Raw genomic sequence first — 27,921 nt, 5'->3', positions numbered from 1 at the left:
TTAGACCTGCGGTTTGCGCCGAGATTTTAAGGTGACACATCAATTTTTTATTGGAATCGCGCTGTAAAAATTGTCAGATTTTTCCCTCCGTGTAGTCTCCGGTCCTCTTTCATTCTTCAACTGGCAGAGTGGTAACTTCCGTTCTTGCCAACCGCGACGATAGTGAGCGTGAAATTATTATCGTGACGCAATTACTGCGTCTAAGGACCCCCTCGTCGGCTTTATGAACACCGATTCAAATCGTGTAATTGCCGTTTGCAGTTCTACAATAATAATTTTACGTTTCGCGGTTCGAGGAGGCACTGAGGCTTGTAATTAAATCTACTTCTTCTTGATATTTGTTTTTAAAAAATTTAACTGAACTTCGGAAAATTGTTTTTATCATTTTCTTTATCGTTCAGAGGAAAATACTTTTTTATGGGACGTTGAGCAAAAAAATGACAATGAAATTCGGTTTAGATATCGAAGATCTTCCAAACATCGTCGAATGAATCTTCCAAAGATCTTCGGAAGACCAGTTGGAAGATCTTCGGAAGACAATTTTTCTTGGGAAGATATTTTTTAAAGAATATTTTCCAAAGTCAACTGTTGAACATCTTAACAATAAAAAATCCGGTTCGAAAATCTTCCGACGAATCTTTGTCCATTACCAAGAAGATCCTCAGAAGATCTTTCGATGATTCTACTGAAGATTTTTGGAAGATCTGTAGCCGATAATAAATTTTCTATCCGGAAATTGAAAAAAAAAAATGACTGATCGGAAAATTGGAAAAATAAATGAACAATGAATTCCAAAAAAATAAAATCACAAAACATTTTCATCAGTCTAATATCGTGTTTCAACTTTTGAAAAGTTCCATTCGTTTCTTGTTATTTTTGCTCCCTTCGTCCAATGATACACCAAGTATTGATTTCAATAAAAATAGGAACGTGAGAAAAAGTGAGGCTGCATGTGCTCAGTGAGAATATATAAAATATAAAATGACATACACGAGGGAAATGGAGAGGGTGGGGGGCGGGGGGGGGGGGGGGAGAAGAAGGGGGTGTAAAAACACTTGGATGATTATCGAGTTGACGGGTGGCGCGTGCGCAAATGATAAACACCCATGTGAGATAAGAATGGGTTATGGCACAGGGGAGAGTATCATAAAAACTATTATTATTTTGATACTGAAAATTTAATTATTACTCATTAAGTTTGTTGAGCTGAACTAAGCGCCTGTAATTATCCCTTAAAATTGTGTGAATGGACTCGAGTTGAATCATTGCCTTTATGAGAAAGAAAATTTATTTAAATTTAATTCCAAAATCACATTCAGTGGTGAATAAAATTTGATAAATAACTTGAAATTGTTATCAGCGATTGGAATAAATGAAAAATATATATGAAGAATTTTTTTTTCTACTGATAGCGCAATATAGTAAATTGTTATATCACTAACTTTATGATGACGTTAAAATGTTGATGGATTAATAAGAATAACAGACGTGGATACAGTGACAGACGCAGAAGGGGGAGTTGGGTGGGATGAAAATGTGTTCTCGGAACACACGACTGACAATCAATCGGTACACTCCCCGCCCCCTTCACTCTACCACTCGACAGGACAGTATCTGTCCTCGCTACATTTAATTAACACGTGAAACATAATTGAATCTGCCCAACAGAGCGTAAGGATCGTCCAACTTTACCTCGATAGTCTCATTTGCCTTTTTTTTTTTCCAACTTCGAGGAGTTTAATTGATTCGTTCCTTGCATACTAATGGGTCACGGTAACAAAAGTTTCACGGCAGATCAATTATCGGTAATTGATTTTTCAAAAAATACTGCAATAAGGTATTTTTAACAGATATAGTTTTTTTACGAGTAAAATTGTGCTCCTCAAAAAATTGTGGATATTTTTTAGTTCTTATAATAAGAGAAAAATTATTTCGGGTGTTGAACAATTTCTGTCTGTTGAAGATCTTTGGGAAATATTCAGAAGAATTATTGGAACATCAAAAATTTCTCTGGTGATATTTTTGAAAGAGGGAGAGGCTCGTAAAAATATTTTCCAAAGTCAAATTTAAGATATCTTCCAAAAATAAATATTGGCTTCCGAAAAATTTTGGAAAGAGATTTTTTTACTCCTGTGGCAGATCTTCAGAAGATCTTTCGTCGATTTTTTAATCACTCGGGAGATCTTCCGAAGATCTATCGGCAATTTTTTTCTGTCACTCCGGAGATCCTTCAAAGATCTTTCGACGATTTTTTTTTGGCCGTCTGAGAAATTTTTCGAAGATCTGTCAACGATTTTTTCCGGTCAACCGGAAGATCTGCCGAAGATCCTTTGACGATCTTTTTCGTTGACCCAGGAAATCTTCCACACATGTGTCAACGATTCTTCCGAAAAATTTTAGAGAATCTTTGGTCGACAATAAGTTATTTACGCGAATACTTACAAAAATATGGACTTCGATTCCTTTGATATTTGACGAAGAAAAAGGTACTTTCCACCAAACACATCCATATCTGTAAAATCGAATGACTGTTAAATTTCGAAGTTGTAAATTCAATAGGGGAGTGCTGAATAAAGTTCAGTCAATTTCAGTTTTCAATCATTCTCTGGTAAATATACCTTGAAACAAGAGATATCAATATTTTTTCGAACACCATATTGGTGGAACAAATAAAAATCTACAAAAAAGTCGATCACAATAAACTTGATATCACCTCTCAATTTCGAAATATATATACTTCGAGAATCAATTAAAAATATGAGTGGGCTTAACCCAGTTCATCACTTCGCTATCGGATTATTAATAGAGTTCAATTTACTTCATATTATTTATTATTCTGGCAACGAGAAAGTGATGAAAAAAGTTTTTGTATACTTTATTCAAGTTTTTACGATCTCTTTTCAACCCCTATACCCTCTGCACCATTCCCCGGACAAGAGAAAATCTTACTCAGGTACAGTAGTATATTTTTACGATACTCTCACCCGACAATGAAACTGTGGGATTAGAGTGTTACAAATTTTGATCCAACCAACCCGGGATCTAACTCGTACCCTCTTCCATGCCAATCCCACATTCTAATCCCGCATCTACTGCCGTTGGTAATCTGCAATTTCCATATTCACATCCGGATTATGTTAATAACTAATAATTCATCTAGAAAGATTGATGATTGAAATAATCGACAAGATTGACGTTGAAAAACAATTTGATAACATTGGTAATCGTGTTGTTCATACGGAGATAATTATTTAGTAAAAATTAGGGAATTTGAATTTGTTTATCAGTTAAAAAAGTTGCTGAGAATGTTTACTTGACAATATCGCAATTTTTTCCAGAAAATTTCTGGAAAATTTCTAATTTTGCAATAGTTAAAATAAAAATTAACGGTAAAACCGTAAAAATTTCCTCCGGTAAATATAGCTCGTGAATTATGGAAAAAATTCATAATTGTTATTGAATATTACTCTTCGTGCAGGACAAATTATCGTATCCTTTGAAATTAAAATGGAAAATGAAGAGGACAAAAAATTATGAAAATTGAATATCAAATTTGTAAAAATTTGTTTACGAAAAATTTACTGTTTGTTGTTGGTAGTTTTGCTAAATAATTGAATTGCTAAATAATATCAAAACAATTCGAGTATGAACTTTAATTTTTTATTTACCGCAGGCAGAAGTATATCTTTCTATGGTATCTCCAGATGAACTACCTCTTACCAACCAAAATTTTCACGTTCTGGGTCCATTTGACAAAAGGCCCTTGTTTATTCATTCCTCCCTGTTTCTCCTCTCTCTCTGTTCATTGAAACTATTCTAAACATTTCAGTACTGTTCTGATAAAAGTTATAAAATAATAGTTATAAAATTATCAAACACTTGTTCAACTTTTCCCAAACAGCCACATAATCATAACACTTACTAAGCTCTCACTTAACTTGTTGTGTTAAGCATTGACAATTCTTAATAAACGGTGCCATAATTTCGACTGAATTTCTCTCTCCAGAAATATAAATTGTTCCAATGTGAGTTTTAAGAATAAACAAATACTGTTGACTCAGGATATTTCCTACCTAATCCCACATTAACTCATTGAACGTTAAGATTAAACGTCATCCCTCACCACCACCCACCCCATACCAATCCAGTTCAACTCGTAATACACACATAGGTGATATGACTGGCTTATCGTCCTATCGCGAATGCCTCGGTGCTATTCCCCATGGGGGTTAATCATTTATTTACACACAAGCCAGAGTATACCGTAGTGCATACAGTACCATCAAGGGTAGATGGGGTAGTGGAGATCAGCTAACTAGAATACGTGTTACTGTTGAAGAACAAGCAATCCACACCCCCTTGCTCTCATTCAAAGTCCCTGTGTCAACATGCGAATGAGCCATGAGATCAAACAGCAGTAGAAATTTGCTGAGAAAAGACAATTATTTTTGCAAAATATTCATTTACTTGAGGGAGGTATCTGTTTTTCAATTCTTTGTTTATGAAATGGAGTAGTTCCGTGAGAATTATTATTAGGTTTGACTTGGGTCGATATATCGTTCTTGAAGATGATAATGTTAATTATGACGTTGGGTAAATTTGTGGAATAATTATTAGTGTTGAATAATTGGTTGGAATTCTTCCCTCAAGAAAATGAGACATTTAGAAAAATTGAATAATTATTTATGGAGTTCGTTGAAGGTCATGGACAAAATGGTTATTTTCTAAAGTAATATCATTATTGTAATTGAATATAACCGGTAATTTTGGAAAAATAAATACTTCTGTGAAGTCGATGAGAAATGTTGAGCTTGATGATGGAGACAAGGTGGATTCAGGATTGGAGATCGAGCCTGGGAGATCCAGGGTGGAAGCAATATTGATTCCATCGTTGAATCGTATATTGATCCAACTTGAGTCGCAATTTCAATCCAATCTTGAAGCAGTTTTGTTCTTCCAGGCTGGAGGGAGCAGGATAGAACGAACCTTCATTTCATTGTCGAATGTAAGACTGATTAAAGCTCAGACGTAACTTCCATTGAGTCCATATAATTATTAGCTTTATAAATAAGGTACCTCATGTACCCAATTATATTCCACTAAAATATTTCAAGGAGTTATCAATAGTAATTAATTGTTGGGGGATTATTGAAGAGGTGATCGAGGATTGTCTGTCAAGTCTCGATCGAGCCTGGACACTCTGGTCAATTCTCAGTCAAGCTTGATCCAATCTTGGTTCCATCGTCCATTCCCCTGGCAGGAATTGCCAAGCATTGACAGGAGTGCCAAGCTTGGTTGAGTTTGAAGGACCAAGTCTGGCATTTTTTAACATGGATCTGGCTTCAACTGGTGGAGATGCCAATCTAGGACCAACGTTATTTCAATAGGTCACCCCAAAGCCCAGTAGAGAACCTAGTTCATAGCCTGTTTCAAGCTTATTGCCAGGTGGAGAGCTTTCTATAAAGTGGGTCTGGCTTCAGTCAATGATAATACCAATTATTGTTGATTTTTTTAAAAAATGGGGAACATCGTAACGAAGTCTCGATGAGATATCAATAACGTCGTTCGAAGAACGTCGATCATTCACGTTATCGACTTCATTCGATTGATCGTGACTGTATAAAATCAATAGAATGTTTAAAAAAAAATCGTCATCTGGTAACTCTGCTCACACCATCGTTACCGATTACGAAATTGACAGGGAAATTTTACGTCAGAAGATCGTAATTTTTTATTTACGATTCAAGGAAAAATTGAGTCGATCGTTAATAAATAAGAGACAACCGTTAATGTCAGGTGTTTTACGATGAATTTCCTAAAATCGATAAAAAAATTTATCTCACCACAAATTATTTCAAACTGACAGTGAATTCCCTCGTATAAATCTCGGTACACTCGACACGCGTGGCCCATGATACATGAAACACGTGACTGAACCACGGGTAATATGAATATCGATCGTATTTTACGCTGGGCTAAACCCTCAGAGGGTGACTCGGTTATGTATGTTAGTGGAGTGAACGGTGAGGGGTGAAATACCCTCAAAGGAACACCAACAGTAATACGTAACGAGGTTAAATTTTAATTTAACGAAAGTATTTCAACGTTTTTACGATGATTAAATTGGAAAAAAAAAATGGGGAAAACTTTTCTCCGGGTTTCAAAACTTTTTGGAATGTTCATGGGTTTATCATCGGGCTTTGTGACTCGAGGTCAAGGCGGAATAGGGGATGAAGAGGGAAGTATGTCGAATTAACGAAGGAAGAAAAATTTTTGAGTCAATCTTACTGGAGTCAGTGGTAATTGGGCGAAATTCAAAATAAATTGAACTTTTTGATTTGATTTAATTTGAGGTTTAATTGATTTTTTTTTTTTAGATCAATTTTTGGACCAAAAAGCTTGACCGTTTGGGTTGATTCACGATTTTTAGGATAAGTTATAGTCACACTTGGGCACGGTTTAGTGAGCAGTAAACAAATTTTAGTTGACGATTAGGTCATTTTTCGCGGAGGATTTGTCCACTTTTATTGGGCAATCACCAAAATTTATGTGACATGTAAATTAATTTTATGATGCCGGTACGGAAAATATGGGAAATTAACGCACGATGGTAAATTTTCCGGTAAAAATTATCGTATTAATTGCACCGAGAGGAATTTTTTTTTAATTACGGGCCCGTTCCGTAATTTGCCAGCCAAAACATCATTCAGTAAAAATTACGGAATAGTTGGACAATTTTTTACTTAACATTCTATATTTTTTCTGGAACATTTTGGATTTTTTCCTGAAGGTTCACTGAAAATGTGCGCAACTGTTCCGTAATTTTTACCGAATATTATTTTGACTGGCATATTACGGAGAAGACACGTAATTTTTCAAGAATTTATCTCTCCGTGTGGTAATTGGGATCGGTAAAGTAGAGTGATTTTAATTCCTCTAAAAAAAAAAATTAAATAAAAACATTTATTAACACTTTTTATTCCTCGTGACGTGATGATTAACAAACAGTCTAACTGTCTCAACGTTGAATAGCCCCCAGGATATTTACCGCTGCTCTTCACCAGTGGCCTGTGCCCAAAAATAGATTCAACCCGAGAATAGGCCGGAAGTACATACATATCTCGAGGGATTTCGTCGACATCTAGAATCGATCCCTTCACCCTCACCCATCCAGCCTTTAGTTTCGTATTTTTCAGTTTCACCGATTTTAAAATTCCAATGAGAATATTCTGGATGGACATTCACTTGTTTTTTTTCCTTTTCTCACCCTCGAATCTGAGGGTAGAAGAACTCGGTTGAAACTTTTCACCACTTTTTTTTTTTTGTTTCTCCTCATCTTTATTCTCCTGTGGGCGTAGGAAACATCGATTTTTTTAATGCCTCAACCTTCCACAGGAAGTTGCACCAAGTGAGCAATATTTACGTCACAATGTGACATATTTCATGTTGTCGGGGCGCAGTGGTATTTCAACTCTCCCCTTTGCCATTAACTTCAATTTTTCTTTTCCTTTGTGGCAATGGAAAATAGAAAAAAATTGCTATGGGTTGAGTTCAAAGGAGAGATTGTGACGTTTGAATTTACGAGAGACGGAAGTATTGCGTTTTCTGGTTTACTGGTGGTATTCATTATTTTATTATTATCAAGAGAAAATATTTGATTAACAGTGAAGTTCAAAGGGGTGAAATAATCCACGTAGAACAATTATTATCTGTTAATGATATTTCACGATTTTTTGGATGAATCATGGGAAGATATTCCAAAGATCTCTCTGGGCACGGACAACAAATTTTGATTAACAATTAGACCTCCGGGGGGTGAAAGGGAGGACGAAATAACATTTAGCCAATTTTTAGGGTAAATTTTATCGAGACAAATAAACTTAAGGGCCTAATTTTCGCTTATAGAAGCGTCATTTTTATAGAACATTTCTTTCCATGTGCTCTGGTAGCAGATGAAGAGTGGCCAACAGTGGGCCGAGATTCGGCCGACTGTCGGCCTACCCTCGGCCGACTGTCGGCGATGCCTCGTTTCGGACCATGGTGGTAATCCCAAATGATTCTTCGGGAGATAATTGTTTGTGGGAGTTTTAGTCGGAAGAGGCCCTTTTATGAATATTTTTCAAAATCAAATTCAGAAAATTTAAAAAAAAAAATTGTCTTCGGGACATCTTCCGATGAAGATTTTTGTGTTACGAGGGAGATCTTATGAAGATTTTGTTCAATTTTTTATTACAATTCTATTTTTATTCCTTTCTCGACAAAAGTTTGTTGATTAACCCTCATTTTTTTCTTTGCATTTTGGAACGTGGGTCATAACAAAAGCTTTTGGTAAATGAAACAAGAGTTTTTTTCGCTGTGAATTTTTTTCATCTCATGAAAGTCTGAGTTGAGTTTCCATGAAATTATCATGAGAAGCAGTTTCATGAGTTGATTTTTTATTCAGTGAGGTAAATAAGAAACGACGGGGATAATTTTCATCTATTTCGAGAGACGAACTCGCAGAAGTTAAAATTTACTTAAATTTTCAGATGTTTTCTCAAAGACATTTGGAGTTTCTTCGCTCTTTATTCAATTAAATAATTAAATGATGAAGTATTTTTTCAAATTATGAAATTCTTTTTCATTCATAATTCAACGTTGGTCTTCTTTTGACACAAACTAATACATTCAACACTCATTTTTTATTCACATCTCCATAAAGAATGATGATAAAAGCTCACAGTAGACGAAACAAGATTTTTTTCCACTTCAATTTTTCTCCATCAGCGTTTGAGTTTCGTTTCCCTGAAATTTTTATAAGAAAACATTTCGCACGTTGATATTTTATTCAGCGAGGTGAGCAAGAAACATCGAGGGCTATTTTTTTCATTCCCTTCATCAGGAACCTTTGTGGTCGTTGTCGAATTAAATTTTTAGAAATTTTTTTAAGAACATTCTGAGGTTTTTCAGCCCTTGAAATTTATATCGTCTCCACTCACGTCATTGATTTTTGGGGAATTGACTAAAATGAGGGCGTATGTGCTGTTGCGTAGACACGAATGTACCGACACTGGGAGCACAGTCAGGGATTTCAAGTTATCCGATTAGCAGCAGTAGAGAGGAATCGATAATTTCCCTTCTTCTTATTTTCGTATGTGTGACGCTGTGAGACCGAGCTTTATCCTCTACTTCTACACACACCATTGTACCATTTTTGTGTAACACTCGTGCACACAAAAGGGCATTTAATTCAGTTTGCAGAACACGAAGAAACAAATGCAATCTCATTATTTTAGAATTTTTGTTATTCGTTTATAAATAGTCAATGGGGGTATGAAGATGTGAGAGTGAGAATATTAATATTCTCACCCTCACATCTATGATCAGATATTAAATATCTATGATGATCATTAATTAAATATCTATGATGATCAGATGTGAGGGTGAGATTAGCTTCATGAATCTGCCATTTTTGATGTATGAGAAACAACTTTGTCAATTACGAATTGTGAATCGTCGGATGAATTAAGAAAACTTTTAATTCTGGTGCTGTTCGCAAAAATTGAACTGGCTGATGGAATTTTTATAGTAATTAGAAAACAAGTTGATGAGTATCGAAGGCGATGGGAGATCTTAACGAGACTGGGGAAAACCCAGTGGCCTCACGTGTCGATCAATCGATTTGAGTGTCTCGTGACCCCATGACACCCAGTACTCATCGAAAAAACGTAATTACCGCTTCACTCAAGTAAATTACAATCCTTCAATTTCCTGAAAAGGCAGAATCCATCAATTTTTTCATTACGCCGGAAAGCGAATATTAAGGGGGAATAGTGATCGGAAATTCGATCTAGGAATGAGAAAAATCATTGCGGCCGTTATTTTGCGCAAAAGAAATTTTAAATTGGGGGGGGGGGTTCATTTTCACGGGGGAAATTTTTTATGAAAATTACCTAGACGTGCAGAGGGTGAAACGAGGGGGGAAATGATCTTCAGCCAATTTTAGGTTCAATTTGAATTTGTCGGGGACATTAGAATTTGGGTCTAATTTTATCGATGAAATCCAACCTCGTCCCAGGTTTCGCCCTTTGGAGGTGTAATTTTTTATTTATAAAAAATTCCGTATATTTATTACAACAAATTCCGTTTTCCGTTGAATAAAATTTCAAATCGGCGAATTTTGTTGCCATAATTTTTGTTATTCCACTACAAAAAAGATAAACACCGGGACTATCGATATCTCGAATCATCTGTTACACTTGTTCCTCATTGGTTAAGTTATCTGAAGCGGAAAATTTGAATTTAGACCTCATTTAATTTTCAAAACTTCAATCCTGACAGTTATAATCACATCACATGTTCAGTCTCGTCATATTATTACAAAAAAGACAAACATCGAGACTCTCGATATCTCGAAAGACTGTCACACTTCTTCCTCATTGGCTCCCCTGTCTGAGGCGGCTAATCCGAATTCACAACTCGTTTAATTTTGAAATTTCCCACAATTAAAGCGCACAATACCGCGCCCTCGTTTTCGTTATAAAAAAATATAATATAAAAAAAAAATTCTTTACATTGTTTTATCACTCGCTTCATATAAGTTTACCTTCATCCTATCATAACTCAGCAACATTGAGGAAAGACTAAAATACGTGTATTCTAGAAGTAATAATAAAAAAAAAAAAAAACAGCCAAGCAGTAGAATGAAATCTTATCACCACTACCTGTTGTCCTGAAAATGAGCATTCTGTACGTACCTCAGTCACGATCAGGGCATAAATTCGAGTGCATTTATACGTGAAAGACAAGCCCCTGTGCAATCACGCGCGAAAGAGGCCAAGTTATAGAACGTAACGAAGAAGCCAAGAAAGAGGTCGAGAGAGTGTGTCTCCTCGCCAATTTTCGATCGGTGGCGTCTACTTTGCGGGTTATACTAAAAATTTCCACTATCCACCCCCTCCCACCCTCCCCAGAGCCATTCTCCTGTGATGTATGCTTTACATTACCCTTCTTAGACAATTTATAGCAGCGAAAAATTCTAATATTGCGAATTTTACATTTTGGTTTGAGAATACATGGAGAGAAATTTTGAATAAAAATCACTCCTCCAGAGGGCGAAACATGGGACGAAATATCACTCAGGAAATTCTTGGATCAAGTTTTGTCAGAAGCATTAGACTTCGGAGACTAATTTTTGCAATGAAACCAATTTTCGTTGCTCGTTTCACACTCTGGAGGTCTAATTTTCATTCGGTGTAGCTGAGTAATTTGGTTATTTTTTTCTTCAGTGAAATTTTCTTGTATTTTTGTACTCACACATCAGAGCGTTTATTCGAGTCCTATTTGACAAAGATTTTCCAGACTTTTTGTAATAATTTTATTATTAAACTTTGTGGATTTTAAGTTGAAACGCGATATTAAAATGTTAGAAATCATTCCAAAAATTTGGGATACAATGATCGAGGGGAGATTGATGAAATAACTAAAATAATAAATAAAATTAAAATTTCAAATTATGTTGAATAATTTGAAATTGAACAATTCGTGTTATATCGTAAATATATTTTTTTATAATTGTCATACATCTATTGAGGGGTTTGAAGGTTTTATATTTTGTAATTCTGAGTTTTCTTGTGCGATTGAGAATGAAAACAAAAATTTCAAAATTATGATGAATAAAAAACATTTAAAAAAAGGAAAAGTATCGAGTGTTAGTGTTACTATCATAAAATTTGATTCATAGAATGAGATAAACAAATATCGTTCCAATATACAAAAAAGATCTCGGGAAATTCGATCTTAAATTTCATCTTTTTCGGTAATTTTATTCCAATCTTCACTTGAATCCGTAAAAATATTTATTATTTCGAACTATGCAATAAAATAGTTGGCCAAAGTAACAATATAATGAACTGAAAAACGATATCATCGTACTTTAGTCGGTTAAATGGTCGAGGGTGGTTTGAAAAGGATTTCTCAGTCCTTTGTCAGTCTGTTTAATCAACAATTGAGGCATTCAAGGTCTCAATCCTCAGGAATTCATCGAGCCAAGGGCCGCAAGCTCCAACAGACATCCTGCGATGTGGCGTTATATGTGACTAATTAGCCGTTTGCTGTGGGTATATCGGATACACTGGCATGTGTGTGTGTGTATGTGTACTTGAAAACAAAGCGAATATGCCGTCTCAGGTACAAAGGGGATGACAGAAAAGAGGGAATAAAGCGAGAAAGGAATTTCCCTTAAATTATGTCATATTTATATTCCAAACTGGTGAAACTAGGAATTTATCGAGTGAAATTTACTTAATTTCTTTCTCTTCGTTATCGTCCACTGAGATTTAAAATTTGTTTTTTCATCACTGCGTGCGGTAAGGAGCGAATTACCCACGTGGACGCGTGACTTATGGGATTTTTACGCACATCGTGATGAAAAATTCCATACGATACAGGCGTAGCATAAATTTTCGGACTCGTGTAATTAGAAAATTCGGCTCCACCTCGAAAATTTTTACCGCACTCCGTGCGGTAAACCACAAATTTCGTGGATTTTCTGATGTTTATCGATGGATTTGAATGGGTTTTGAGATTTATTTGAACGTTGTTTCCTAAGCAATTTGTGTAGTCGTGAATCATTTCTGTATTGGATTTATCGGGGGGAGAAGATGGGGTTCTATAATAGGCATTATTAATAACCCGAAGAAATGTGGTTTGGGTGACCTGTATTTTGATGGTGGGTAGGTACCGTATGGTAGCAATATTATTACCACACTGCAATAACAATGAATTTGAAGGTACAGTAATTATAAAAATGATTTCTTCAGTGACTTTCAATCAATTTCTGATAAAAGATTTAATAAGTTTTTCACTAATTCAATCATTTTTTGAATTTTCTATCAGAACTTGATTGACTATCTACATAAACGACCAACAAATTCAATTATTTATTTACGAACAGGGAATATTTAACAATATTTTTGTCAGATGAATATTTAATTGACTGAATTTATGTTTTTTTTGCTCCTTTCTCTTCAAATAGTTTATATAGAGAATAAAATAATTAAATTAGTAATCTGATTGTTACATGTCATAAAATGTCATCAACAACTTATAACTCATCATTACGTCGCTCGAAAATATTCGCAAGTTCGTTAAATTAAAAAATAATGAATTATTTGTGGCTCATGACATCACATTTAAATTCCAAACGCGCCATGTCGTGGTGCATTCCCTCAACAAAATGGCGTACCCGTTAGAATTTCCCCTTATTCTACAATTTTGAGGCTGATCAGTCAGTACCATCACCCCTGTAACACAGATCTGGGTGGTTTTGAGCTGTACTGTAGCCTGCAGAGTAATATCGACCGGTGTGAGAGCGCTTTGCCCCACCCCAGGGTATAAAACGCCTTCATCGTCTACCGGACCTCTCGTGGATACCAGTCTCTCGATATGTTCATTCCACCCTGGCCTCTTCTCACGTTGACGATTATATATCCCCTTAAATTACCCAGTATGTCAATCTCGGTGACTTTATAAACCCAAATGTATCGCATCTCATTACTCTTCAACTGTTATTGGTACATTATTTGTCTATCACATTCTCCAAGAGTAAAACAAATTTTTCATTGAAACAAAGTTTTAATTAAATTTTCACGTTGCCATCACTACTAACTCACTCCGACACTGATCATGGCTGTGTATGTGGCAGACAAAATTTTAATTGAATTTAAAAATTAACTGGAAACAATATCAGAAGAACAAGTCTCCAGAAGTACTTTGCCGATAGTTAATTATATTGGTAAAATGATAATTGTAAAATGATAATTCCAAGGGAAAATGTTTTTATTTTAATCTTCATCTTCTCCTTGCGCCCTCTGAAGGTCTAATTTTTATCCAAAATTTCTTTTTGTGTATTTTCCGCACCTGTGCGTGCCCAGAAAACGATATTTTTCCGTCATACAGCGAAATAACACGAATTTTGTTGAACTTTTGGAGCACTGTTGGCCAATATTTCACTTGTACTACATCACCTTTGTGCTAGTGATGCGCCGACAATATGCCAACGTTGCCCCGACATTCCGCCAGCAGTCCGCCAACATTACCCCGACATTGTATAACGTATATTCTTATGTATCTAGGTCGTTTGAATATATTTCTCAAAAACTAGATTCTCTCCTATAAAATCGTTTTGCTATTCGTAAAATGACCATTCGATAAAATTCCCTGGTTTATCAGATCTTCCCCTCATCATGATTGACTATCGAATATATGTGACCCTCATGTACTACCCCCTTTTGACAATACACATCTAGGTCCCCCTCATATAATACCCTCTTCCCATTGGTGAAAGTACCATTCAATAAAATCTTGAGGCGTATAAGACCTGCCTCCCTCTTTTGCCACCCTCTTTTTTGGGTGTGTTATAAATGACCCCTTCTTCGAACCCTGACCCACAAGTCTTTGCACCCCCTCCTCCTCCCCTCCTTCTGGGGGAGGGGCATTACAGAAATCTTTAAAATGTAAAATTGGTGGATTGTTTGGTAAAAATTACTAGACCGTTTGCAAAAAATAAAGAAAATTTTGTAAAATTGTTTGAATGTTGGGTAAACATTACTTAACCGTTTGCAAAACATTAAAAAAAATGTGAAATTGCTGGACTGTTTGGAAAAAAATTCCTTCACCGTTTGCAAAAAATGTTAAAAATTAAAAATTGGTCGATTGTTTGGAAAAAATTATTGGGCAGTTAGTTAATTTTTTTTTAACGGCTAGATAATTGTTCAGTAGTTAACAAATTTTAGTAAACGACGCGACAATTTTTTTCTAATGATCAAAATAACACACAATCATTACCAAACGGTGCGATAAATTCTGCTGGACTTTTCCCTCTGTGGAGCGGGCAGAAAGGATTTTCCACATGACATCCGTGAAGTTGAATAATTGTCTTTGGAATAAGTCGACGTCAGATGGAAAATCATTTGAAATGTGAAGATTTATTATACCCTGGGGATGCATTTGTGTGAAGTTGAGACTTGAATTCTCAAAGACCTCAACTTCAGTTTACATCGGGCAAAAAAAAATTGTCTCTGAAAGTTCAACTCGGAGAATTCAGAATTATCTGAAGTGGAAATCCACTATTTCCTGGGGGATAGCTTCATATGGCCTTTTGACTCGAATTTTCAAATAATCTCCGTCGAATTTTCAAATAAATTTAGTCTTTGAAATTCGAGCTCAGGTGATGGAGAATCTTCTGATATGCGGAGATGTCCCATTCCCTGAGGCGTATTAATACGACCTTTCGACTGAAATTTTCCCGAAGAATTTCCAGTTCAGTTTCCATCGATCGACAGAAATTGTTTCTGAATGTTTGGTCTGAGGGAATTAGACCGCTCTGAAATGTGAATATTTCTATACAGAGAAAGGTTCACTTGAAATTTGAAAATTGTTCGGTAATTGACTTGTGTTTTGGCCCCTCGGGGAAAAATTACCGCACTGTCCAGTCAAATTTGTCGAACTTGCTACAAATTATGGTCTCATTCCACACAAATTATTTAATTATTTAATAGTCAGAGAACAATTTTGGAGAAAATTACGGAGCAATCGGTAATTGTTGATGTGTAGACAAGATGTCTGCGATGTTGAAAGTATATTTTATAAATATTTTTTAATTACTGCAGTTTCCGGACAAAATTCAGAGACTTTAAGGAAATTAAGGAAGTTTTATGTTTATTTAAAGTAGCTCTACCCTTTCAGTAAAGTCAAAACCTATAAAAACTAACTCAAAATTCTTAGAATACTCTCACATTTGGAATCGGAATTTTCCCTTAAGTTAATTATCATTTCTGTTTTAAAAAAGTTTAACAATCAGACCTTAACACATGGTCTTACGAAAAAACAATATTTCTATTGTAGTAAAAGATCAAAATCTCCTGTTGATAAGAACAAAATATTAATAAAAAAATTAATACATTTCGAAATTTAATTTAAACAATACTGACTATCCCTGAACTTTTCCGAATTTTAGTAATGCAATTAGGTGGACAATTTGGCCCCTAAAAATATTCAAAATTAACGTATCCAGTCGATAAAATACCGAACTGACGGTAAAACTACTCTAATTAAGAAAAAGTTTTTTCTTGACAACCAACATAATTAACCAACATCCTCCATGAATTAATTAATTAACTACTTGACTCAATTAATCGTTAATTTTATTTATCGAAAACACATCTGGCTTTTATTATTATTATTACTCTCGTCATCTCTCTGTTGAACTTTCATCTCCTATCAATTTCCTCTTTATCTTAACTTTTCCGTAATTTCCGAAATTCTCTCAAAATTTTGCAATTTCCTGTAGTTCATTTCCCCATTAACTATGCAAACATCGCCTTGAAATGTTCCCTAGACTATCGAGTTTTGTATTAAATGTTTGTCTGGAGTTTGTGTACGATAACGGGAAAAGGTCATTGACCCTATTTCTCTCTTTTTCTTGGATTATTGCGACATCCTACACGATTGAAGTCGCCTGAAAAAGGAAGAATTGTCCTCATCGATTCTACTTCACCTCCAAAATTCTCATTTTTATTTTCCCCTCTTCCTTCCGCACATTTTTTTCTTCTCATCCTCTCCCACTTCCTGTTCTTGCGCGGGATACAAATCCCAGTCCTGGGATGAAGGGGAACGTGCGCGTGGCTCATCGATCCGTGCGCCCCAGGAAAAGCCCGAGAATTGAGGAGAATTCAGGTCTGCACTTGCTATGGGGTTGTGGCGATGAAGGATCATTCAACCGGATTTGTTTAGATTTTTTTCACCGGGTATCTCGGATGAGACTCGGTTAAGGGGAAAATGTGGGAGCAGAGATTTCATTAGATTGAATTTTTTTACAAAAACTATCTCTCGACATGGGATTTTCCCCAAACCCGATGGTGTCAGAGATAAGGCACAACCGCCTGAAATTTAAGAGTCAAAATTAATGTCTGGATTTTAGATACTTTTTTGTAGAATTTTTCTGACAGTGAGAAATTTCGAGAGAAATGAAAATTTATCTAAATTGGAAATATAAATTAAAATGTCAGAGATTTTAAGAGAAGCTGGGGAGGATGTGAAGCAAAGAAAGACTTTTGTAAGATCAAGGAAATAAATAATAATAAAAAAATTAATTAATTAATTAAAATGTCTAGTCATGTGTTCATTTAAAATTCGGGTAACTTTTCATTTCAGCCCGACATCTTTCACTCTTTGAAAAATGGTTATGAAAAATTTATGATAATCAGTCGTTCTTCTTATGAAAGGGATTAAGGTCATTGTCCTGTGCAACATTTACTCGAGTTTTTGGGTAAATTTGTACGGCGAAAAATTGAAAAAAGTCGAGGCTGAATAATCACTTTCTGGTTGAGATTGTACTCTTTGAAGTTGAGATGGAAATTTTTGAAATATGGGTTACTTTTCACGCATTAAAATGGAGCGTTAGGCATTATAATTTTTTTTTGAATCAATAGCTGTATCGTGGTTCAAATAAAAATTGTTTGAGATAGAAACGTCATCATTGAATATAACAAAAAATTTTTTAATCGATGTCAACTCTTTAAAATCCTTTAGTACATTATCAACATTCAGCACTCCATTTTGCCCTATTTTTCAACTCTGTAATGTTCGAAATTTGTGAGTTATTTTTAAAACTGTGAGTGGGCCTGTTAGTCTTTCGCGTTAATTAACGTCTTTATAATAAATATTAAGATCATGGGAGAATCATGGGATCATGGGAAGATCATGGAATTAAAATCATGAAAAAATCAAATTTTCATCGATATTATGCGTTATCCACTGAAAAAAAAATATCTTCGGATCAAGTATATAAAGTATACTTAAGTCAACTTTACAATATACTTCATTAACCTATAAAATATATACTTTATTCAAATTTTTGTTAATGCAGTGGATGAAGAATGATTAACTTTTCTTCATTTCTTCCCTTCAAAACTGATGTTCCTAATTTCCCAGGATTTTTTCCCCTAGCAAATGCTCCCACTCTGTCCTAAATCCGTCCCTAAAAATCCCAGAGTGTCGTCACCTTCCCCCCCCCCCCCATACCATCAGCCTCAAGTTTATCGTTCTGGCCTCGTTGCATACATAAGTACGTTTAATTTACGTCGCCTGAAGAAATTTATGCCCCTCTCATTCTTCATGCCCCCAGTTCTTTTTTATCCAAGTCTTCCTCGTTCTTTATAAGTTCGGTACAGTAGTATTCCTCAATGCAGCATTAACTCGCGTCTCTGCGTCTCTGGGGTGACAAAAACCCAACTCGAGTCATAAAACCTAACTGTCGACATGAGAATTTCCTTCAATAGTTGAGATTCAAATTGTTTAACTCGAAGAATAGGGTTTTCTGCATTGTCAAAGTTCAGGGAATTTTCGTAAACTTTTTTTTGATTTATCTGTTTTGGTAATTCATAAATGTGCACTGACAGAACGATTTAGTTGTGCCAAATGAGGGTTTTTAATTATTAGCTGGGTTTGTTAATAATTAACGAATCATGGTAAGAGTTGAAAAGATTCGTTTTATGCCAATGGACAGGGCAGTGAAGGTTGGATGACGATTGATTGAGAATTGACCAACGTAGATCGAGCCTAGATTATCAAGGTTGAACCAAGCTTGGATGAAGTTTGAAATTTCCAGTCTCGATCGAGGCTTGACCGACAAACCTCGATCAACCTTTCGAATTACCCGATAATTCCCCCATAAATAAATTATCATTGATAACCACTTGAAGTATTTTAGTGGAATGTAATTGGGTACATTGAGGTACCTTATTTATGAAGCTAATAATTATATGGACTGAATGGAAGATTTACGTCTGAGCTTTAATCAGTCTTAGATGCGACAATTAAATGAAGGTTCATTCTATCCTGGTCCCTACAGTCTGGAAGAACAAGATTGTTTCAGGATTGGATTGAGATTGCGAGTATAGTTGGATGAATATAGGATTCAACGATGGAATCAATATTGATTCCACTCTGAATCTCCAATCCTGGACCAATCTTGTTTCCATCGTCAGGATGAACATTTATCACCTGATCGATCTGCAGTCAAGTGATTTATTATTTTTTGCTGTATTCAATGATGCAACTTCGATCCCAAATTATTTTTAGTTAAAAACCATCGAATAATTGACTTAAAAAATAATTATAACCCCTGACGCTCCAGTGAAAAACGTGAAAAGTTATCGCAATTTCAAAAAATTCTATCTCAACTTCAAAACTGACATTCTCAAGGAGAAATTCATTATTTAGCAGCTACTGTTTTCAACTATTCACCTTTAAAATTTAAACAATAGCTGTCGAGTAAATATTGAAACAACGAGAACCTTAATACATGATAATCAATTTTCTATTTACAATAGAGAAATTCATTCTGACGTGTGATAAATTTTACCCCTCAACGCCAGCAATTTTTACTCCAATGTTAATTTCTGTTAAATAAACATTAACAATATAAACACTGTCGGTGTGTCGTAGTGCATCGTCTGTTTTCCTTTCGACGGAAACTGGATCCCATGTTTTTAAAAGCAACAATTCCTGTGCCTTGAAAAAAAAAAACCACGAAACCAAACACCAAAACTAACATTGAATAACATTTATTCCTCAAGACTAGTTAATATTTCTGGTTATATTAATTCCCTTCCTCAAGTCTACCAACGTTTACTCAGTATAATAGACGAACTAAACAATTTAAATAACGACATTCATGACCCGCAATGACGTCTGAAGATTCTCTCAGCGAAGTTCTCGATTAGCAATTCTACCTCTTGCAACAAAATTTGATTAAAGTTGCAAAAAAAAATAATAATAATAACAGCCATTCACCAACATTTCCATAATATGCATTTCCTTTTATCCACCATTTTAGTTTTCCATTTATCGACCGGCATAAATTACCATTAATTTTCTTTGAATTGCCCTTTTATAACCGGCATATCATCGTACGTAATTTTTCGTGGAATATTATCATCATTGAAAAATCTGAAATAGTCGTTGGTACATCGTTTTAGTTTCAGAGGTAATAACAATGCCGAATGGGTCGAATAATACTCATAATTATACTCATCAATTACCAACCCCTTTCCCCTGCTTCATTTTCTCACTCGCAGACGGTATCATCTGACATAATTAGTTATTTCCCACCAACTCGTGCCTCCAGGCAACAATCAGCAGTGCAATTTCCACGTTTCATGTCATGGAGAAGATATTGCAATGACAAGATATGAGTGCGAATGAAATGATTACTTTGTTTACGTAATATCCATCTGTTGGAAATATTAAATTTTGTGAGTAGTAATTCATTCATAAATTCACATTCACTTTGATTCATGGAATATATAAATTTTAATGGAACTTTACTCTGACGAATTATTTATTTGAATGAATAAATGAGGTTATGAAAATACTACGAAACATTTTTCGTTTAATAAATAATAAATTGTTCGTCGATGGGAGTATTTGAATATGCCTTTATTGTCAATGAACACTTGTGTGATCCGAATGAATTCTTTATAGGAAATAATTAATTTATAATGTCATGAATTTTCTTTAATTGAAATGAATCAACATCCACTCGATCCTAATAATTTATTGTTGAAATCACTAGCGAAGTGGCAAAAAGAGACAAGTAGTTTTTAACCTTTGATCAGTTTTTTATGTATATCTCAGAATCTAAGGGCTATATCAGAATATTCATCATAACCTTTTTTGTAAAGCGAATTAAGTTCTACAACAAATGTTATAACAACAATTTCGCTATCTCTCTTACTTCAGCAGATATCGCTCAAAAACCCGATTGAAAAATGACTTAACTTATCTCGCTTTACAATTTCGTGACTGAAATAGCAATAAATTTCAAAAAATTGCAATAAAAAAAATATACAATAATTTTTAATGAACTTAACTCTTTCATCAACAATCAATCTAATATCTCCCAAGATTAAAAATTTTTTTGGCATCCAAATGACACCGCAATCATTCAAATCGCTCATATTGAGTCACAATATCTCGACGTTCTCACAATAATCCAGTCCATTTTACCCCACCCTCCGGAGCCACACACTTTCATAGAAAAATTTTCTTCGGAATCTTCCCTATTCTTCTCCCCCTCGTCCTAGATTTCTTTCTTTTGTTTGATCCTCCAATTTTTCCTCCAAAAAAACAACAAAAAAATCGCTGGGGAGCTAAACTTTTATCACTTCCATTCTCTCCTCGGATTAATACGATACTCCCTTACATTTTATCGCACAAAACGGTCATCAAGGGGCACAAGGGGAGGAAAGGACAGGGAACAGTGTGGGGGAGGGATTTTTTTATACAAAGGGAAAGCCCTATTTTACAATACTCCCCTACCCACACCACTAGGGGGCTACTATCAAACCGGCAAATGCATCCAGGGGTGTGCACTCACTGGTGGTGGAGGATGCATTTCCGGTGAGATTCAACGATTCCATAGAGAGAAACAGAAGTGAGGGAGTAAGAGGATTGCGTGCAATGGAATCTCTTCGGCGATGAAAAATTTCATTCTCGAGTAGATTTGTATCCCACCGAGTATTTTATAAAGGAAGTGGTTCGATTCGCTGGGTTTTATCTGGGGAGAATTATTTTATGGTACGGTTATATTGATTTTCAAAGAGGAATAATGTATTAAATATTAGGGGTAGGGGGGTAGGGGAGTTTTTTTATTCATTTTTACGGAAATTTGTTGCAAGTTGTTGTGAAAACTTGCAACTGGCTAACGCCTCAAGGGCTTTCAGCCCAATTATCTACATTTTGCATAAATAATAATACACGAAGAAGAAAATTCTTGAAAAATCAACCTCCTATTCCGTAATCTGACAGTGAAAATCATATTCGGTAAAAACTACGGAACAGTTACACATTTTTTCAGTGAATTTTCAGAAAAAACTCCAAAATTTTCCAGAAAAAGTATGAAATTGTTTAGTAATTTTTACTGAATATTGTTTTGACTGGTGAATTATGGAACAGACACGGAATTTTTAAAGAATTTTTAAAGAAAAAAAGAAACAGAGTTAGTTCACGTATTGGTTGTAGGGGAGGGACATTTTATGGCGGAATAACGAAACGAAAAATAATGGATTTGGGAAATCAGTTGGGGGAATCGAATCCCCATTTTCCGGACGTCTGGGCCAATTTTTTTTTATTTAGTAGATATTTGGGGGCAGAAAAAATAATTGAAGATGTGATTACATCTAATTAATATTATTGAAATGGGAAATAAGGGGGGAATTTTCGGTTCATTATTATTCCACTCACGATTACACTGGACTATTTATTGTTTAAACGAAAAAAATTTTGAGATAACACAGTAGCGAAAGGCAAATGAATGCAGGAGGAAGATAACCGAGTCTCGAAAGTAAAATAAATAATAATAAATAAATAGTATTGTAGATTCACTGAATTGCGTCATCATTGACGTACCCCAACGACGGAAACCGAGACTCGTCCGGAGATTGCGTCACAGCATCTCACCGAGTTGAAAGAAAAAAGGGTGAGACTTTCGCAAGAAAAAGTAGTCCGAGGAAAATGAGGGAATAAAGGGGAAAGGGTTCACTGGTGAAAGAGGTCATTTCAGTTCCACTCGGGAGTAGTTGGGCTTCCGGTTACGAGAAATTTCGTGGGTTAATTCCTTCCTGTGTATGCACAGGGGCATGAAAAATAACGGATAAGAGTGAGAAGGGTATTTTAAAAAAAGAATGAGAATAATTTTGACATTTTTTCTAATTTTGTGGGATAAGGGGATTTTCAACAATAGGATTTTTTCGAGTCCTTGATAAACATGTGGCATTACTGTTACGTATTCTCTGGTATAAAAATTTTATCTCGTTATTTGTTTGAATAATGTTTTAATTTATTATTGAGACAGAGATAGAAAGACTCGAGAGGTACAATCCTCGATCAGCCCTTTGAATTACCCGATGATTTCCCAATAATTACATTGAGAGAAAAATATAATTTTGTTAATTACATTTGTGTAATTTGTTTTGGCCAAACAAATGTCCGAAATTTTCATTGGAAAATGCACTTTAAATTGTTGTCGGGAGAATATTTAATTGACAAATTATATTTTTAATTATCATTCATAACTCTTTGAAGGGTTTTAGTGAAATATGATTGGAATATTCTACTAAACAAAAGTTATTAAAATTTTCTACAACCCACATTCACCGAAGTTTCTAATGAAACTCATCGTTATGAACTGGGTAACATCATTCGCTTGACGTCAGACGCTACGGGGAAGTTTCATCCCCCTGATATGAACTTACTTTTCAGGAGAACATGTGGGTAGCAAGTTGCGAAACAGGGGAAAAGGCGTATCAAGGTGTACAAACACCGGACATTGTGTCTGGACAGTCTGACGAGTTCTCAGTATCGGGGTTATTGAACGTACAATTGAGTCGAATTTTATCAAATCCTAAAGGATGAAAATTCAGGATAATCTCTCATGGAAAAGGGTTGAAAAATTTCCACCGAATTTTGCAATCAGGTTTGGGAATTTTTAGTGGATAACATTTTCAGTGAAATTTGAAGAAATTTCGACATTCGAAGATGATAAATTCATGGAAATATTAGAGGGAACTGCAGAGTTCATCTTCCATTCAGTCCATATAATTATTAGCTTCATAAATAAGGTACCTCAATGTACCCAATTACATTCCACTAAAATACTTCAAGTGGTTATCAATGATAATTTATTTATGGGGAAATAATCGGGTAATTCGAAAGGTTGATCGAGGTTTGTCGGTCAAGCCTCGATCGAGACTGGAAATTTTAAACTTCATTCAAGCTTGGTTCAACCTTGATAATCTAGGCTCGATCTACGTTGGTCAATTCTCAATCAATCGTCATCCAACCTTCACTGCCCTGTCCATTGGCATAAAACGAAGCTTTTCAACTCTTACCATGATTCGTTAATTAGTAACAAACCCAGCTAATAATTAAAAACCCTCATTTGGTACAACTAAATCGTTCTGTCAGTACACATTTATGAAATATCAAAACAAACAAATCATAAAAAATCTACGAAAATTCCCTGAACCATCCAGTAAACCTTATTTTTAGTGTTAAATAATTTCATTCTTGGTTCAACCCTAAGAATCGAAGCTAGATCCACCTTAGTCACCTCTCAATCAAGCTTGATCCAATCTTCCCCAAAGTCTCCAAAACATCAGTGCTCGTCTATTTTCATACCAAGTAACAGAAATAAACTCTCCCAAGTATCGACCGTGGGGTGACGATACCAAGAAAAGATTGCTCCTTATCTCCCCGATATCTGAACAATCCGCTCAATACAGTCTCCACCCTTCGTGGAAAAGGTGAAGGAGTCGTTGATGAAAAAAAAAAAAAAGAAAATCTAGCCCTTGAAAATGGTCGGTCGCCAGTGGAGAGTGATCTCGTATTTTTATCCCAGACTGTTTGGCATTCTGAGGTGAAAATGGGTCGAGAAATCGAAGGACTCTGGCACACAGGGAGCGATACGAGTTGAATCAATATCAAGGATTGTAAGAACCTTCTGAGGTATTTAAAGGCCTTTCTGAATTTGAGGTAATGGGAGATTCGTGGCCCGACCAGTGATCATGTGGACGTTTGGCGTCATCGTGAACTTCTGGGGTGTTTGTGTGGGCGTACCATTGCCGGCTGTTGAAGGCCTTCATTTTCCTAGTCATCCCTGGCCTAGTTAACGGATACTCCCCGGTCAATGAATTCTCGTCCGGTTTCTTCCGTCAATTTTATCGTTTTCAATTAAGTCCCAGTGACGCACTATTTGCGAAATCTGTGAAATTTATTTTTGGAATTTTTTTTTTGGCAATTCAGTTGATTATCCGACGATTTTCCGAGGCATTTTTTGCTTGGAAAGTGATTCTTGTTGATTTTTTCGGCTCCAGTCAATTCAGATGAAAATGTCGATTTTTTAAAACCCTTTTAACCCCCATGACACACTATTTTTGCTTCGCATGTTGTCCTCATGTGTTTTTACCCTTATCAGGAGTCGCAATTCGATTTTTTATCCTTCAGGACCACTTTTCCATCAAATTAATAACATGAATGCAATAATATTGGACCCCAAGAGGCTAAAAGTATTTTTTATCTCGTTGCCATCAATATTTTACCTCTGATATGTTATTTTATTCTTAAAATTGTTTATTTTTGTTACAGGGGTGCCTTCTCAGTGGTCCGGAGATGCGTACAGAAAAGCACGGGCCTGGAGTTCGCAGCTAAAGTCATAAACACGAAAAAATTATCGCAAAGAGGTGAGTCATTAAAATTTTTATTAAATAACAAACGGTAATTATTTTCGCCAATCGGTTTAGCACTAACTAACGATATCATATACTTTTCTTTTTCTACTAAAAGTTTGATGAGTCATATTATTGATTTGGTAAATCATATCATTGAGCTTGATGACTCAGAAAGTTTTATCACTGCGATGAACTATTTCTACATTTTTACAAAAAATTTATTCGAAATTTTTTCCAACATCCACAAAATTTTACAAAAATAGTCGCTCAACAGTGAAATTTTGTAAGTCGTTAATGATAAATGAAACTGATTTCCAAGATTTTTAGATAGAAAAGGTTTAGAAGAGTCTTTTGCTATTATTTTCGCGAATCAGTTGTTTTTGTGATGATTTCAAAATCATTGCTCGTTTTTACACAAGAGAATTTATTTACTCATTCAAATATTGATCCGTTGTTTAATGAAAAATACCTGTCAACATCAATATTTGGTCATTCGGGAAGTTCCCATCCAATTTGTATATTTATTCCTCCGCAATTTCAGCTCTAACGTTTGTAGAGCGATAAGAAAAACCGCAGCCGTTTACGACTACAGGCGTTTAATTTAGCGAAATACGATTATTGCCGTCTACCCAGTTACTGCGACAGAGTGAGAATGGGTTTGAGAATCCGGAAAATTTTAACGATTTTCCACTTATCACTTTCTGGATATGTGTAAAGGCCATGGTGCGGTATTTGAAAAGAATTTAGTGGAGCTCGAAGAGGGCTGACCCTATCAATACCTTTACAGAGCTTTTTCAAGTTGCGTCTGTCAAGGATAAAAAATACTTATTTATTTATCTTGATATTAAGGGGTGCTGGGGTAATATGGGCACTTGGAAAACATTGATACTCATTAAAAAGAGTTGTATTTTTAATTTTAAAAAAGTTTCCATATTTCAAGAAACTTATAGATTAATAAAGTATTTTGCAAATAATGGATTGACAGGCGAGGGGAATTTTCCAGAAACAATAACGTAAATTCTGCAAAAAAAAAACACTAATGATTGTGCTAGTTATGGTCATCTACTAAATTCTATTGGACTTCAACGGTATTTTTTTTATGATAAATTATAACGTAAATTAGGGCGTTATTGAGCAATTCAGTAGTGAAGGCTAAAACGAAATAAGTCACATTTTGATTGTGGACCAGTTTTTGATAAATATCTCAAAATCTAGGGAAGATTGAGAAATGTTTCTTATGACCTTTTTTGTAGAGCCAATTGGGTACTACAACGAATGTCATTAGAAAAATTGTTCTATCTCTTCCAGATTCAGAGATATCGCTCAAAATCCAATTCCGAGATAAGTCAACTCATCTCGTTTTACGACTTTGCTACTGAATTCGAAAGATTACATTTTTATTGGCTTTTTAAGTCGTAATTACGGTTGTTTTGCATCTCTATCATTTTGAAAAAATTATTGTTTTGCGAAGATCTTCAAATGAATCTTTTGGGAACATCACAGAGATCTTCCGAAGATCTTGCAATGATTCTGCTGAAGATTTGGCGAAGAGATTATCTTAGTATCTCATTAGAAGCTCAAATAAATAATGAAGTTTCCACTCGTACTCCATCGCGGACAATAAACAATCTCACGTATTGTAAATACACTTTTGATGGTGGTGAACGTTGGATTTATCGATATTATGCGATATTCTCTAGTCAATTTTGCAGATCTATCTCAGACTGGCTCATGAAAACTAAACGAAATATCCCTAGCATCGTCTGCCACCGTCTAAAAACAACAAGCAACGAAGTTGACACTTTGCCAAAATTCCATTGAAAGTTACGATAATTTTACGTTGAGCGTAGAACTTTTAACAGAACTTGAGAAAATCATAAAAGCAAAATTTACATTTCGTTTTTTTCTTCTACTGAACAATTCGTCATTCACCTGTTGGATATATTTTATATCATTTTAATTCTAGAATTTTTCCGTTCTGTCCTTGGATCGAATATAATCCCTCCATTAGATGCGGTTATTTATAACTCACTTATTCAATGGGTTTTTTTATCTGCTTTCGTTGGATGGAAAGTCATGTGAAAGTGTGAAGCCAAAGGAGTGTTATAATCGCATCAATCAAAATAGTGCAGATGCGGTTTATCCGATAAACGCCATCGTCAACGTCTTGTCGTGATTAATCGAATTATTTTTCCCTCTTCGATATTTGGAATGAGAATATAATGAGAATCAAATGGATTGTCTTGTCTGCCAAAGATTTTCGGGGATTCTTAAGAATAATTGTCGAAAGATCTTCGGATCGTCGGACATTTTTTGCAATGTCTTCGTATCAAAATGCGCAGTCATTGTCACCTTTGGTCACGACTCTGAAAATTCATGAAATTCTCGGGCCAATACTCGGCCAACTGTTCGCCAACACTGGGCCGACACTCGACCAACTGTTTGCCAATGTTGGCCGACCCTCGGCCGATTGTCGGCAATGCCCCGCTTCGGATCAGCACAGTTAACAAATGTATATTTGATAAATCCTGTCTGACTTAATATTCGCCATCGAAAGGTGCAATTCGTTAATTGTTAACAACCATTCATTTGTTCATATTCAACTTTACCGTTCATTAATAGTCGACGAATTTCGGTTGGAATAAGTCAA

General features: G+C 35.3%; 1 protein-coding gene across 25 annotated transcripts in view; it reads left to right on the top strand.

Annotated features, from left to right (window-relative positions):
* The window catches only part of Camkii (Calcium/calmodulin-dependent protein kinase II), a 114,544-nt gene that overhangs the window by 7,685 nt on the left and 78,938 nt on the right, over window positions 1-27,921 (top strand). For all 25 annotated transcript variants that reach the window (XM_064128696.1, XM_064128694.1, XM_064128693.1 and 22 more), the window contains one exon: window positions 25,189-25,283. In XM_064128696.1, the coding sequence (XP_063984766.1) occupies window positions 25,189-25,283 (95 nt within the window). The remainder of the gene's footprint in view (window positions 1-25,188; window positions 25,284-27,921) is intronic.

The sequence above is a fragment of the Diachasmimorpha longicaudata genome, chromosome 10 (assembly GCF_034640455.1).
Source record: "Diachasmimorpha longicaudata isolate KC_UGA_2023 chromosome 10, iyDiaLong2, whole genome shotgun sequence".
Taxonomy (NCBI): Eukaryota; Metazoa; Arthropoda; class Insecta; order Hymenoptera; family Braconidae; genus Diachasmimorpha; species Diachasmimorpha longicaudata.
Note: the sequence above shows the minus strand (reverse complement) of the source record. Positions and strands in the feature narration are given on the sequence as shown.